The sequence below is a fragment of the Podarcis muralis genome, chromosome 6 (genome assembly GCF_964188315.1).
Source record: "Podarcis muralis chromosome 6, rPodMur119.hap1.1, whole genome shotgun sequence".
NCBI classification, from domain to species: domain Eukaryota; kingdom Metazoa; phylum Chordata; class Lepidosauria; order Squamata; family Lacertidae; genus Podarcis; species Podarcis muralis.
The window spans coordinates 15,700,607-15,715,075 of NC_135660.1; the positions used below are offsets into that span (position 1 = coordinate 15,700,607).

At 43.2% G+C, this 14,469-nt stretch overlaps 1 protein-coding gene and 1 pseudogene across 7 annotated transcripts in view; one reads left to right on the forward strand and one right to left on the reverse strand.

The window, feature by feature from the left end:
* Positions 1-14,469, forward strand: part of PHC3 (polyhomeotic homolog 3) — a 45,713-nt gene that overhangs the window by 4,946 nt on the left and 26,298 nt on the right. For 3 of the 7 annotated variants that reach the window (XM_028731552.2, XM_028731551.2, XM_028731555.2), the window contains exons 4-6: positions 668-745; positions 1,685-1,843; positions 4,012-4,110. In XM_028731552.2, coding sequence (XP_028587385.2) covers positions 668-745; positions 1,685-1,843; positions 4,012-4,110 — 336 coding nt within the window. Of the gene's footprint in view, positions 1-629; positions 746-1,684; positions 1,844-4,011; positions 4,111-14,469 lie in introns of all 7 variants that reach the window. The other 4 variants (XM_028731553.2, XM_028731556.2, XM_077929780.1 and 1 more) reach the window with 4 other exon arrangements.
* LOC144327947 (A-kinase anchor protein 4 pseudogene) lies at positions 6,882-9,254 on the reverse strand (annotated as a pseudogene).

Below are 14,469 nucleotides of genomic sequence, written 5' to 3' on the forward strand. Positions count from 1 at the left end.
TAATCAAATTAATATTTGCAAAATCATCAGAGATGTATATTTAATGCTCCATTTTTAGCCTGATATCACATTCTTGGTTGTGACATTCCCATGAATCATGGGTCTCTAACCTTTCTGGGCCTTGTGAGCATTTGGAAGTGTTGTTGCTTCTCCCACAAAATGGCTGCCATGGGGCGTAGCCCTTCACAAAATTGTAAGAGTCATCAAATTGTGTAATTGGAAGAGGCCACGAGGGTCATCTAGTCCAAACCCTTGCAGTGCAGGAATCTTTTGCCCAACTTGGGCTCGAGCCTACAACCCTGAAATTAAGAGTCTCGTGCTCTTTGAAGTTTGATCTAATAAACAATAACTAGATCCTCTTTTGAATATGTGTGACTTTTAAACAGGACCTGCCCCATCATCTAACTAAAGCTTTCATTGGGGTCTCTAGACAGGACAGTGAAAATAACAGATCCGGCACTTGGCAGCCTCTTAAAAAGTAGAGAGTTGGCCGCAGGGTTAAAGAGACTGCGGGCCACAGAGAAAACCATTGTGGGTTTCATGTGGGCATTGGACTGCCTAGCAAATGCCATTGAGCCTAGATGTTCAATTTATCATATTCAACATTATTTAAATACTTTTTATTGCAGTGTAAATGACACATTTGACAGATGTGCTTGCTATTTAGGCAAACCTGTCAGGTGGGAGGCAGTGCGCATCCCCCAATGGCAGTGTCACTCAGCAGTCAAGTATGTCGGAGACATCGGTAAGTAGCGAAACAAAGTGCTTTCTTTTAACCCAGCTTAAGTTGCCATGTTGGTTCTCGGAAAGTTAGGAATGCAGCTGTGTGATCACATTTACATGCAAATAGCTGGAGGAGCAGAAGCTTCCATTTTAAAAATTGTCCGCAACAGAATCTCAGTGCATTAATAGTTTGAAAAACAACTATTATAGCAAACACATAAATATAAATTTGCCATTGAAGAAGCTCTATGGTGACCCCCTGACATTGTGCTTTGCAAGAATAACTTAATGTTCATGGGTTGTACTTGTGTGGATTTTGCCAGATCTCTTAAAACAGGAAATTTTTGCAGAATACCAATTAGAGGCTTAATCAATAATAATGTTTGAGCATAAGTGTCCATAACTTTTACAGGTGGATAACGTCAGTTACTAATAACACGTTGAGTTTAGTGTGGGCTAAATTAAGCCTTATTCTGGACATTTTAATTGCAATTTGGAAAAGGTAAAATGGCAAATCTAAGAAGGCAGATCTTCTGCAATGTGGCTGAACATTTTATTGCAATCATAATTTTAAAGTCTAGTATAAAAATGAAACACCTTATGATCAGGTATATCAGAAGATAAACGCAAGATCTGCTGTATCAGAATTGGTGTCTGTTTAAGTTACATATTTAAACTTAAACATTTTTCTTAACATGTTAGCAATAGTTTAAAATTTATGGCTTTGCGCAATGATCTTCCTGATGAACAAACAGGTGCTTAAGGATGCAACTTTGACAGATGACATATACTTTTTTAACAAACCTAGATTCTGTGCTGCAGAGTACAACTGCAAGTCCAGTATATTGCCTGGCAACCCTGCACATGTTTACTTGGAAGCAAGTTCCGCTGTTTTCTGTGGGGCTCTTTTTGAAATTGTGGAATGAAGGTAGTTAATAAAACAATATTTTTGCTTCCATAGATTAATCTTTCTCCTTCTCCTACACCCGCGCAGCTAATAAGCCGTTCACAGACCTCCAACAGTAGTAGCAGCAGTCTTACCCAACAGACCATGCTTCTGGGGAGCACCTCTCCTACTCTGACTGCAAGCCAGGCTCAGATGTACCTCCGAGCCCAAATGGTAAGTCTTGCTAGTTTATATTTTATTATTATTTTTTGAATGGTTGCTAAGGTTTAGTTGTTCTTTTCTGTTTCGTGGCTAATGGTTCCTTGCCCCTTCTGAGTTTCCAACAGTGACTGTAATTTAGCAGTTAAGTTTTGTAATTGCATCTTGCAATTCGACAAATTCATGGAGGGAGAGGGCAATCAGTGGTTACTAGCTAAGATGGCTATTCTCTGCTGCCACAGTTGGAGGCAGCAGTGCTTCTGAATACCAGTAGCTGGAAAAACCAGGAGGGGAGAGTCCCTTGTGCTCGAATCCTTCTGGTGGGCTTCCCACAGGCGTCTGGTTGGCCGCTGTGAGAACACAATGCTGGACTAGATGAGCCATTGGCTTCATCCAGGAGGCTCTTCTTATCTTCTTAGATATTGTTAAAGTAGAAGAATGGGCCTTTTAAATTACTCCCTCTGCTTGCAAAGTATATGTGGTCTGGTGTTTATAGTAGGGCTTTTTCAGGACGGACACAAGTGAGAGTCACTTATCCCTGGCAGCAGTTTTGTTTTCCAGCTGCTCTTCCTCTGTAGCTTGGTGAACATCTGGTGTAGGGTAACCCAACAAATGATGGTTAAGCAAATCCATAGTTAAGACAACAAGCCCCACTTGTCAAGGAAAAACTGGGGATCCCGTTTGTTCTTTTGCAGCTATGCTGCTGCTTACCCACACTTGATTCCACATGTGATGTGAGCTGTGTAGCAGATGGAAATGGCTTGGGGAAATAACCTCATGTGCCAGATTGGGACTTGTGCTGGGCCATATGTTCTGCACCCCTGTTCTATATAGAAGAAAGTGCCATAGAACAGTTGGAGTATATTAAGGGAAGAACTTTTGGCTAGCCCTCCACATTGTGTGATATCATACTGTTGCATGGGCAGGAATACCCCTGATCCACTTCCTCTGTATAACTTTTTCTTAGATACTAAATGGAGTAAGCTGTTTCTTAAGTAGCATCAGGCCAGGATGTTCATCCACCAGGGCTGGTTCCATGATTGTTTATCTTTAAACCCAGTTCCTTATGAGTGAAAGACTTTTATGAGTATGAATTGGAAACCTTTGAAAATGATGTGTAAAATCATTGGCAAAGAACTGTTTTAAAAAAAGTTTGTGGTGTTGAGCCTTTTTGATTTCTTCTCCTGATGATTCTCTTTGAGAATGATTTTAAGCATTAACGGGGGGAAATATGCTGTTCTGTTTTTGTTAAATCAATCTCTCTGATGACGTTTGTTGTGGGGCATGACTAGAATAATTCATTTGAAGGAACAAAGAGTTGGCAAAGATGATCTGTGGGGTCAGCAAGTGTTTTATTTTTTGTTTGCTTGTTTTGTTAGGGGATTACCTGGTTCAGGCCTGTAATTAAAATAACTATGCTACTTTTCTTGCTACACTTAGGATAGTGGGAAATATTTCTGAAGGGAGCACACCATCTCCTGCTGTAGACATCCCCGAGATTGTGTTTTTTCACCTGTGGGATTTTAGAGATGTTGCCTGCAGCTCCTCACCAGTCATGTCTCAGATGTATATGGAGATGCAACACCAATGGCCCAGTTTACAGTTCCTTCTGTCATCCTCTGGTCATGGCTTTTGTGGACTTGTTGCATGTGCTTCTTCCATTCCCGGTCAAGCCTGCTGATTCCTAATGTGCCATCCCTTGAAAAGGCTTGGTGATCTCACTGGCCTCTCTGCCTCTCCTTGGAATTGGATATCACTTTGCAACTCCACATAAATAAATTAATGCGGGGATCTGCTGGTTCTGCGTTTCTCCCTCATTTTGGAGAGTGTGAGCAAATCAGTTGTTTGCCTCCCTTTCCTCTCTGTGTCCCGATGCAAAGAGCAGCTTCTGAGGAAGGAGGGATTTCCATCAGGAACATTGCAGGTGAGTCGGAAGGGTTAAAACTCTTCCTTTCCACTCCCTGCAGTCCTGGTGCTGTTCTCTGCTTTACCTCTCCTGTGGCTGAGCTACTTGGTGAAAAGCTGGAAAGCTGCATTATTCTGGAATCCTGCAGCAAATCCTGGCAGCTTTTTTAAAAAAACAAAAACCTGAGAGAATTTTCTATCTAAGCTTTTGTTTGTTTGTTTGTGTGCATTCATGGTACAGTGTGTGTCTCAATTTTCTTTTTTGCTACCTTCCACAGCTGATTTTTACACCTGCTACCACTGTGGCGGCTGTCCAGTCTGACATTCCTGTTGTGTCGTCATCCTCTTCGTTTCCCTGTCAGTCTGCAGCTACTCAGGTGAGCTCACGTGGGGTGTGTGAGCGTGTGTGTGTGTATCCATTTCCAGATCCATTGTGAGTGGTCGGCATGCTGTTCTACTCTTTGTATCTAATGCTGCATTATTTATATACTGCTTTTCAAGCGGACCTCACAAAGGGGTTTATATAAAAGTATTAAAACTGTAAGATAAATAAAATTTAAAAACAACAGACAAGCTATGGGGGGGGTGTAGAAACCTGTGACTGCTAGATCCCATTTACCTTCAGGGCAAGGTGCTTCTTGAGTTTCTCTGTAGTGGTAGTTGGGAGTGGGAGAGGTCTCCCCAGCTGAAACACAGAGAGCTGGATGATGTCAATTCTCCAGGGTGTTCCATCTTTCGCTCTTTCTCCTCCTCACAGAGCAAGATGACTGTTGAACCACAGCCACTATAGGGCCACTCATTCAACTGTTATCTATATCATTATCTTAAAACTTTGAACTGCTACAGCGACATTAGTATTTTGCCATATTACATGGCCAGTCTATGTTAGCAGTAACGTATTCTTGATCCCAAGAAGCATGTATCTAAAACACCTCTTACCCTCTTTAACCTGTTAGAAAAAAGTTGTACTGTAGGTTGGTACATTTTGATACATTTTCCCAAAGAGGTAGATGTAGATGCTTTTTTAAGATGGCAATGTAGAATGACTTTAAACCTAATGACTTTAAACCTAATGACTAAATAAAATTGCAGTAATGATAAACCCCTTGCTCCCAGAATTGATGTACAAGATCAGACTTAACCAGTGCATATTAATGCCAAAGAGCCTTTGAAAGAAATAAAGCATTCCTATGAAGAGTAATAAAGTTTTATAAGCTTTTAATATGGCAGTTCCATATGTCGGCTCAAATTGATAACTGAATTTATTTCTGCATAAACGATCCTAAACACACTTACTTGAAACTGAGGGTCACAGTTAATGCTAATCCTACTTAGAGTAGACCCACTGAAAATAATGTAGATGGCTAACTTAGGTCCATTAATTGCAATGGGTTTGCTCTGAATATAACTTAGTTGGATACAGCCATGAGTTCCACTGCAGTTAATGGGCCTCATGTCACACACACTCACATATACAGTGCTTTTTTCGGGGGGGGGGGATGCAGGGGTATGCATACCCTTAAACATTTTATGAATCTTTGTACTTTTGTCCATTTACTGTATTCATTTCCCCCGATTTGAACTATAGAATGGTCATTTTCTTGAGTCAAAATGAAAGTACCCCTAAACATTTTTTTAGAAAAAAAGCACTGTGTATGTATACAGTGGTACCTCGTGTTGCGTAACCTCCAGGTTACGGAATCTTCGGATTATGACTGCGGCAAACCCAAAAGTGTATGCTTCCAGGTTTCGCCGTATGTGCAGAAGTGCTCTGCATGCGTGCACAGAAGCAGTGCCTCTAGTTACTGATTTTTCAGGGTGTGCATGGCACCCCGAAATGACTTAAATCTGTAATCAGAGGTACCATTGTATATGTATGTATATATGTGTGTGTGTGTGTGTGTGTGTGTGTGAAAATAATATGAAATATGAAAAAAAAATCCATCAACAGAAGTACTTTAGTACAAAAAGAACCACATGCAATCAGTAAAGTATTATTTCTACACCTTCTCTAATTTCCTTTTGAGCAGATCAGAGTGGTGTTAAAAGGACAATGAAACAAATATGTAGTCTAACAAGGTTGCACATTCAGGGCACTGTTAGATGACAGGCTTGGGAGCAGTGGCAGAGACATTGGGTGTGGAATGTGCAGAGTTTGGGTAATAGCAACATGAAGGCATCTGCATCAGATACTGTTATGTGTAGAAATCTCACACGATACGCAGCCTTGGTGAATCGCATTCCAAAGACAGATGTCAAGTTTACATTTTATTGTAAGTCCTGCATGTAAGTCCTGAGTCATCTGATCATTCTTACAGTTAAAATGCCTTTTTCTTCCATGTTTATATAAGCATGGTCATAGGTTCAGCAGAATCAGCTGCAATAGCTTTTGAAAATAGGGCTTTTGTAGCCTGTGAGTGACTGCCAGTTTTACAAAAAGCTACATCTTTAGAAATAGCAGGGGTGTGGGAGAAGCTTTGCAGATTCAGAATATATAAATCAGTGATCCTTTTGTGGATCAAAATATTTACCCTCCTATCTTTGCTTAACTTGTCAATACCAGTGTGAAATTATGGATAGTGTAGTTGGAGAAACTGAACACTGCTAAATCAAAACCCAACCAATTTTCTTCATCTTACTAACAAAACTATTAAACTTCATGGGTTTTGCTTGACAGAAAGTGGAATCCTGAAGTACAAGGAGTACTGTTCAGCAACATAAACCTTTTCACCTAACTTTAAATGCTTTGCGATGTCTGTCGAAGGGGAAGGGAAAGAAGAGGGAAAGAATCTGTGATCAGTCTTGAATACAGAAAGAATCTTCCTAATAGTAAAAAACAGATGTCAAAAGGCAAAACCACCCAAATGGTCTATCGACTACACTGGTAACAATCTCCAATAAAACAACCTTTAGCTTTCATATCACCTTTCCATCTCATAAATAGTATCTACATATGAATTAATAAACAAATCAATGACAGTTGACATTTGTATTTTTTTTTATTGATGATTTTGCCCAGCTAGTGTGACAGCCTGTGGAATTTGATGAACTGTTGTCTATGGAAAATGAGCTGTATTGTTATTCCATCTGGTAATTAAGATGGCACTTCGCTGGGTGGAATTAATGAGAGGGAGGTGTTGGCACTTGTCTACAGATTAGCAAGCAACCAGTCAAGAAGTCCGCCACGAGGCATGTTTCCCACAGCGGCATCAACCTGTTGTTTTTCGAAATACTTCATTACCTCCTGCAAAATATCCCCCACACTCGCACCCTTCTTGGCTGCTTTATCAGCCAATTGAGGAAGCTTCTTCAGTTCCTCATCATTCTCATTCATGAATGTGAGATTGGGCACTTGGAAGTGAGAGGCCGCCATCCATTGGAGGATAGCCTGGAGCTCTTTGTTCTGTGAGCTGGTATTGGCGCACTGGTTGTTTACTATCACCTCAGAACCAGCGGGCACAAGTGGCTTTCCAATATTAGTAGGTTGTGGAGGTTTCTGGGATGCCATCGAATCTGGACTTGATACACCTTTGTTTCTTGCGGTAAAGTATGTAGCTTGATCATCAGAGTAATCTTCAACAACAAAATCAGGGCTTTTAGTCATGTACATACACAGCTTCATCACAGATTCCATCAGCTGATCAATGAATTTCTTGTTTATTTGGTCCATGTTTTCAGAATCCATTTCTGGATTGCAGTGTTTGGTTGAGGATTTTCTGCTAGACCTATCATCATATGAGCTTGGTTTGCAATTCTTGGTGCTTATTTCGCACTCGTCCACGTTGAAACCAGCCTCTTGAAGGACCTTCTGGATGATTGATAGGAGAGCACTTTGTATTTCTCCCCTCTGGTAATCTTGCTGTTGTGGATCACCCTTGCAACCATGAGATTTGGAACCATGTTTGCCTCCCTTTTCACAGAACCCAAATGAAGATGTGTTTGAGTCATGACATGGGTCCTTGTATTGAGTTAGCAGGTGCTGCTGTATCAACATTAAAGCTGTCAAAATGAGGTCTTTTGCTAGAAACTCAGTTGTGGAGCTACTTTTTTCTGGTCTCTTGTCATGGCATCCCCTGTCTGGACCTTTGCATCCTGTTTTTGATCGCAGCATGCTGATTCCATCCTTAATTATTGTCTCACCTACTTTCTGAGCTGCAGACTGAGCTGGATCTTGCTTTACTTTCTCCCTCGTGTGTAATCCACCTTTCAAAGAGGCGAAATGCATATTTGGAGCATTAGGATCTAACGAACATCCTGTCTTCAATAAAGAGTATACAAGACTATGCCCTTTCTCCTTAGTTTCCGACATCAAAGCGTTGTACATTCTTAGTACCATTGCTTCTAAAATCTCCGTTGACTTCTGGGTCCCTGCATTGAAGAGATTTTTCTTCACTGTGGTAACAAAGTCAGAGTCTGTCATGAGGACCCCAGTGACATTATGTAGATTTTTCATAGTAGAGTCAATTAAGTCTGATATGACATCCTTTGTGTGTTTGAGAAACACTCTTTTCAAAATCACACAAGCTGGAAGTGGTTGCCTACTCTTGTGAATCTTTGTGGCATTCACAAATGAGAATGTCATATCCTTAGCATTTTTATTTGCATAAACCATTAGCCCTTTGTTAAAAGAACCGCAGTCATTGCGACCTGACTGTTTCCTTGGATGTATCAAATGAGCATGTGACGTTGGCTTTCCGTCATCACATTCTGGCATGGATTCACTTTGGTTGGAGCATACCTCACCATAAAAGAGAGAGGTTTTCTTGGGACTTCCTTTACCCTCTTCCTTCTTGCCCGTAACCTGTTCTTGAGATGATTTAACACCAGGATCCTGGGCATTTTCCATCACCTCGTTCACCATCTTGGATGCAACTTTACTTACAGAACCAGGATTGAGGGCTTTCCCATCTTTGGTGGCATAAATTGCCTGGCGTATACATTTATTGGCAGCATCTTCCAGATTTTCAGAGATCTCTTTACTTGCCATTTGCATAACCAAGGAGCACAACTTTTGAACAGTGCTTGCTACTTCATCTGCAGGTCCTTTCTGACCTTCAGCAGACTTGAAAGCTGTGTTGTTGTTGTTCTGGGACATCTTGTCAGCCGCTGATGGCTTTTGTTGACGAGGGGAAGTAGAAGGGGTCAGTGCATGTTGGAATCCACATGCATATTTCTGCAGGTCATCAAAGAGCCAGGACACAACATTCAGTTCTTCAGTTGAACCTTGTTTGAACAGACAGACTGCTCCTTCAGTCTTAGACTGTTCTGGTGTCTCACTATCCTTTATTACAATTACCTCTTTGTCCTGCATTTTCCCCAGATCAAGTCCTGTGGCAGTTTCATTGCCTTTAGACTGGCCAGCAGCATCTTTGCCTGTATCGTCTGTGTTTTTTATGTTCAGGCTGGAGACATCAACAAAACAGATCACTTTTCGCTCCTGGTCCTTCCCTCCATCAGGATTGTAGAGGTCTACCTTACACACGCCTGCTTGGCTGTGTAACCAGTCAACTTCTTGAGACATCCTTTGAAGTTTACAACTGGAATTGCACCTAGGACCGTAGTGGGTGTTCTTTCTCAGCTCAGCTGCTTTGGTGACCCTGCCAGACTGAAGATGTTGCCTCCTCTCTCAACTTTCCATGCTCTTCTGCTGCCAGATGTCATTTTCACTTGTGTGCACACATGGTTTCTATGGCAGCAATGACATCACAAAGAAGCAGCACTGCCACCCACCAGTGGTGTGATTTCAGTTATTTAACAAGATATTGTTGCCCAACTTCTCTCCTTATCTATCCTACATGGTCTATGAGAAATTTGTTGTGTGTAGGGGGAAATTAATGGTGCATTTTCAAACCTAATACAGTCATACCTCATGTTACATTTGCTTCATGTTATGTTCTTCAGGCTTCGTCCCGTGGCGATCCAGAAGTACCGGAAAGGGTTACTTCTGGGTTTCGCCACTCACGCATGCGCACTAGCGCTAAATCGTGCTTCGCGCATGCGCACAAGTGCCAAATCGTGCTGCGCAGATATGGCGCTTCAGGTTGCGCTCTTTTCATGTTGCGAACGGGTCTCTGGAACCGATCCCGTTCGCAACCAGAGGTACCACTGTAATGGGAAATTAAGAATGGTTGGTTTCTACATTTATTTTACTATAAAAAATAATCTATGCAGACCTTAAGTAAAGCTTCCACAGTGATTTAATCATAATAGGTTTCTAAACATAGCCACAAAGGAAGTGTCACAACTTCAAAATACTTGAGGCACTTGGTTGTCATCTGTCTGTCTCAAGAGACAATGAAGGAGTGTGCCTTTCAGGGTGAAGTCAAACTGTTGGAATGTTACACAGCGTCTGCTGTGGCTGTAGAGATTAATATGGGAGAGACATGTTTTGTTGCAGCTGGGGCAGATAAAGATGTCTTGTTGTGCTGCTGCAAATGCACCATGGTGCTTCTTCCCTCTGCACTCCTCCCAGCAGTCCTTCCTCCTCTGGGCACTGCTGTGGATACGTGACCTGATTGTCTTCAGGCCCTGCAGTCATCTGCATAGGATTCCTGTGCGGCAGAGTTAACGATGCCTGCCTTCACGTCTCATTTGCAGACACCTTTGTAACACAGGATTTGTGTGCCGATGGGCCTAGTGCCTGAAGTCAGCTCCCTGCAGTGCTACAGTGTGCTAAAGCAACCCAACTTTGAGGTTACCAATGCATGGGTCTCTGTTGCCATGCTATCCTTTGTCCAAGAATAGCTGTAACTCGTACACACACAAGCCAAAACTGACAGAAGACACTCCTAGTGATGAAAACCACTTGTGCCTCCGCTGCCACTGCTGGATCCTGGAGCCTTGTTCCTTCAGATGGAGTGCAACCCTGTCTACATTAGATGATCTACCGAATTCCTAGATCCAGGAACCCACACACTTAAAAGCAGGGGCAATGGAAGGGGGACATTGGGTGGGAGGCGGTCCATCCTGGGTGTCATCTCTGAGGGGGGTGACAAATGCCCCCTGGGCAGATCGCCACACCACCCCCTGAGCACCACCCAATGGGCACTGGCCACAGACTCCGCACTGTCCGCCCGCTGCCTCCCCCCCAGCTGAAGGGCAGATGAGGCCCCGTGGCACACCCTGTCCCTTCCTCAGAGTGCCCTGCCCCTGGGCACGCCATCCCAGGTGCCTGAGAGGCTTCCGCTGCTGCAGCTTAAAAGGCATGTTCTCAGGATTTAGGCCATGATCTCACATACGCATATGAAACCCAGAATAGGTTATAGCCTTTGGTTGGCATCACTGGACATTTGGCTGAGGCCTGTGCCTTCTCATACTACTTGCTATTGTTGCCTGCCTCCTGCTCACTGTGGGTAAGTGAGCATTAACATGAATGAGGAGGAGTCGTAATTTCTACATCAGGGGCATAGGAAGGGGGCGGCAGGGGCGGTCGCCCCAGGTGTCGTCCCAGAGGGGGATGCAAAAATCCACCGTGCCGCGATCGGACCCCTGCCGGGAGAATCACACTTCCACACCACGATGAGACCTCCACTGGGAGGATTGCACCACCACATCGCAATTGCGCTGCCCCTTGGGCGGATCGCACCGCCCCCAGGTGCACGGCATGTGCGCCGCTATGGGTGCCCGAGCAGTTAGCTCCGCCGCTGAATACCATGTCAGCATTCTGGGAGGTGGTCAGATTGGGCAAAGAGAGAACGGCAAGAAGGGAGCTGTGGCATTAGCAACAAATTCTGTGGCCCTTAATCCTGGGTAGGGATATAGGCTTGCAGCCTTAAATGGTGAAAAAAATTCAGACACTTTGAACTGAAGTCATAGTAATTCATGGAGCTCCTCCTGAGTAGAAGAATCAAGCCATACAGTAGGGCTCAGCATCCCTCTTGCACACCTGTCTGATGAATCTGGGAACCTGTTAAATGGACCAGCCAAGATCGACTTCGATGCAAGCCAAACAATGCTTGTAGCTCAAGTATCATGTAATAGGTCCCATGCTACATCCACTCTGAAGGTTTATAGAACGTAAGAGCCCTGCTGGTTCACATTAAGGGCCCATTTAGTCCAGCATCCTGTTCTCACAGTGGCCAACTAGATGCTTTGGAAAAGCCACAAGAGGTTCTAAGTGCCAACAGCACTCTGCACCCCTGTGTTCCTCAGGAACTAGTGTACTGGAGATATAGCCATCATGGCTAGTAGCCATTGATAGCCTTATCCATAATTTGTCTAACTGCATTTTAAAGCTATCCAAGTTGGGACCCATCACTATAGTTGGTGGCAGCAGATTCCATAGTTAACCTGTTTACTACGTGAAGAAGTATTTCCTGAATTTTCCAGTATTCAACTTCATTGGATAATCATGATGTCTTGCGTTGTGAGAGGATGGGAAAACCTCTATTCATTTTCTCGACATTGTGTGTAATTTTTTTGCTCCAATTTCAATCCCCAGCATCTCCGTGGAGGGCTGGAAATGCCCCTTGCCTGAAACCCTGGAGAGCAGCTGCCAGTCAGAGTAGACAGTATTGAGGTAGATGGACCAATGGTCTGATTCAGTAGAAGGCAGCTTCCTATGCCCCAGCTCTGCAATATTATTTTTAATACAGAACTGTATCACAAGTGCAGTTGCATCTTAGATGCGATATTATGATACTGACCGTTTTATTTTTACAATCTTTCTGAATGGTGCCAAACGTGCAATTCACCTTTTTCACAGCTGCTGCACAATTGGACAACATTTGCACCAACCTTTGCACTACAATCCCAAGTTCTCTTTTTCTGGTCAGTCACCTCCCTTTTAGAGCCCTTTAGTATATATGTGAATTTAGGATTTTTTTACCCTATTGTGTATCATTTTATGCTTCCTTACATTGAACTATATTTGCCGTTTTAATGCCAACTCAGCTAGTTTGGAAATATTCTTTTGGAGCTCCTCATAGCCCTCTTTTTATTTTACCAGTTTTATGTCATCAGCAAAATTGGCCACCTCACTGCTCACTCCTAACTCCAGATCATTTACGAATAGGTTAAAAAGCACCAGAATCTACTTTCTGCTTCTCCTTGCTTACCTTATGGTCCATAAGAGGGCATCTCCTCTTATCCAGTGATTGCTAAGCTTACTTAGGGGTCTTTCATGAGGGACTGTATCAAGCTCTTTCAAAGTCAAAAGTTCCAAATGTCTGCTGCTTATTGATACTCTTGGACTAACTGACACTCACAAAGAACTTTGAAAATTTAGACATAACTTTCCTTTGTGGAAGCTATGCTGATTCTTCTTCAGCAAGACTTGTTCTTCTATATGCTTAATGTTTTTATCTTTAAGAGCGCATTCCATCACTTTTCCTGGAACACATGTTAAACTAGCTGGTCTAATTTCTTGGATTCCTACCCATCCACCTTGATTTCTTAAAAAAACCACAACCTAGTGTTATATTGACAGTTTTCCAGCCCTTGGGTATGGCAGCTAATCTGAGGGATGAGTTACAGAGTTCCACTGCAAGAAGGAGCAGCACATTCTAATTTCTCTGTGGATCTGGCTCAGCAAGCATCCACCCTTCTATTCATTTTTCCTCCTGGGTAACTTATAGGTCTGATTCAACCACAGGAAAATCCTCCAAGTGGAGTGGCCCTATGGATACATATGTGTGAAGTAACATCTGACCAGGCCCCTCCATGGTTACAGAGCCTCTTAACTGATGGTGATGCAAGCGAACACACTGGCTGAAAAATGTATGGCCCCACGCATGCAAATGATCACCAAGCAGTGGCATATGTGATCTTAATTGTGTCTGATCAGCTTCCCCAGTCCATTCTCACCACACGCTCCAAAAGTGACTGACCATGCCCCACAGACTTGGTTTGTACTAGGTCAAACTTATTTGCAGACCCCAGTGGCAACAATACCCCACATTTCAGCTGTTACACATTACCTTACTAAAGGTCACAAGAACAAAAGATGAGCCTTCTAAGCAACTGACCATTCGCATGTATATTTCAGAGCACTATAGGCACTGCTCCCAGTTCGCTTAACAACGCTTACCAGGTCCTGGGTGCCACTCAATATTAAGTCCAGGGTCACCACCTCTCTGGTCAATTCCAACACCAGCTGTTATAGTGCACAGTCATTAAGGGCATCTAGAAATATTACCTCTTTGTCATGACTGGTACACATATGTAGCCATTCTATACATTATTGCAATGTCTCCTCTTTTAGAGACTTCCTTGATTTCATTCATCATCTCAAGGTCTGCTTGAGCATTTTGATAGCACGTCCCCAGTACTAAATTATTTTGGGGGCCCAGTATCGCCACCCACAATGGATCTGTGGTGGAGTCTGCCTATTTTGAGATTTCTAGCTTGCTGGATTCAGTGCTGTCTTTGAGGTGCAGAGTGACACCACCTCTGGTCTGCCCTTATCTGTCCTTCCTGTAGCATTTATATCCAAAGATAACCATGTCCCGCTGGTTCTCTCCATTCCACCAGGTTTTTGTGATGTTCACTATATCAATGCCATTCCCTAAGTCCAAGCACTCAAGTTGACCCATCTTGGCTTGGAGACTTCTAGCATAAACACTTGCATACCAGTCTCCTCTTGAAATTTTGTTTACCTTCCAGGTGTCCCCTCCTTCTCCCCCAGTGAGACTTGCCCCACATTTCTCTCTACGCGGGGCTGCCCTTGAAGCTGACCCAGAAACTCCAGCGGGTGCAGAATGCTGCAGCGAGGCTCCTCACAGGGTCTCTGCCATGGG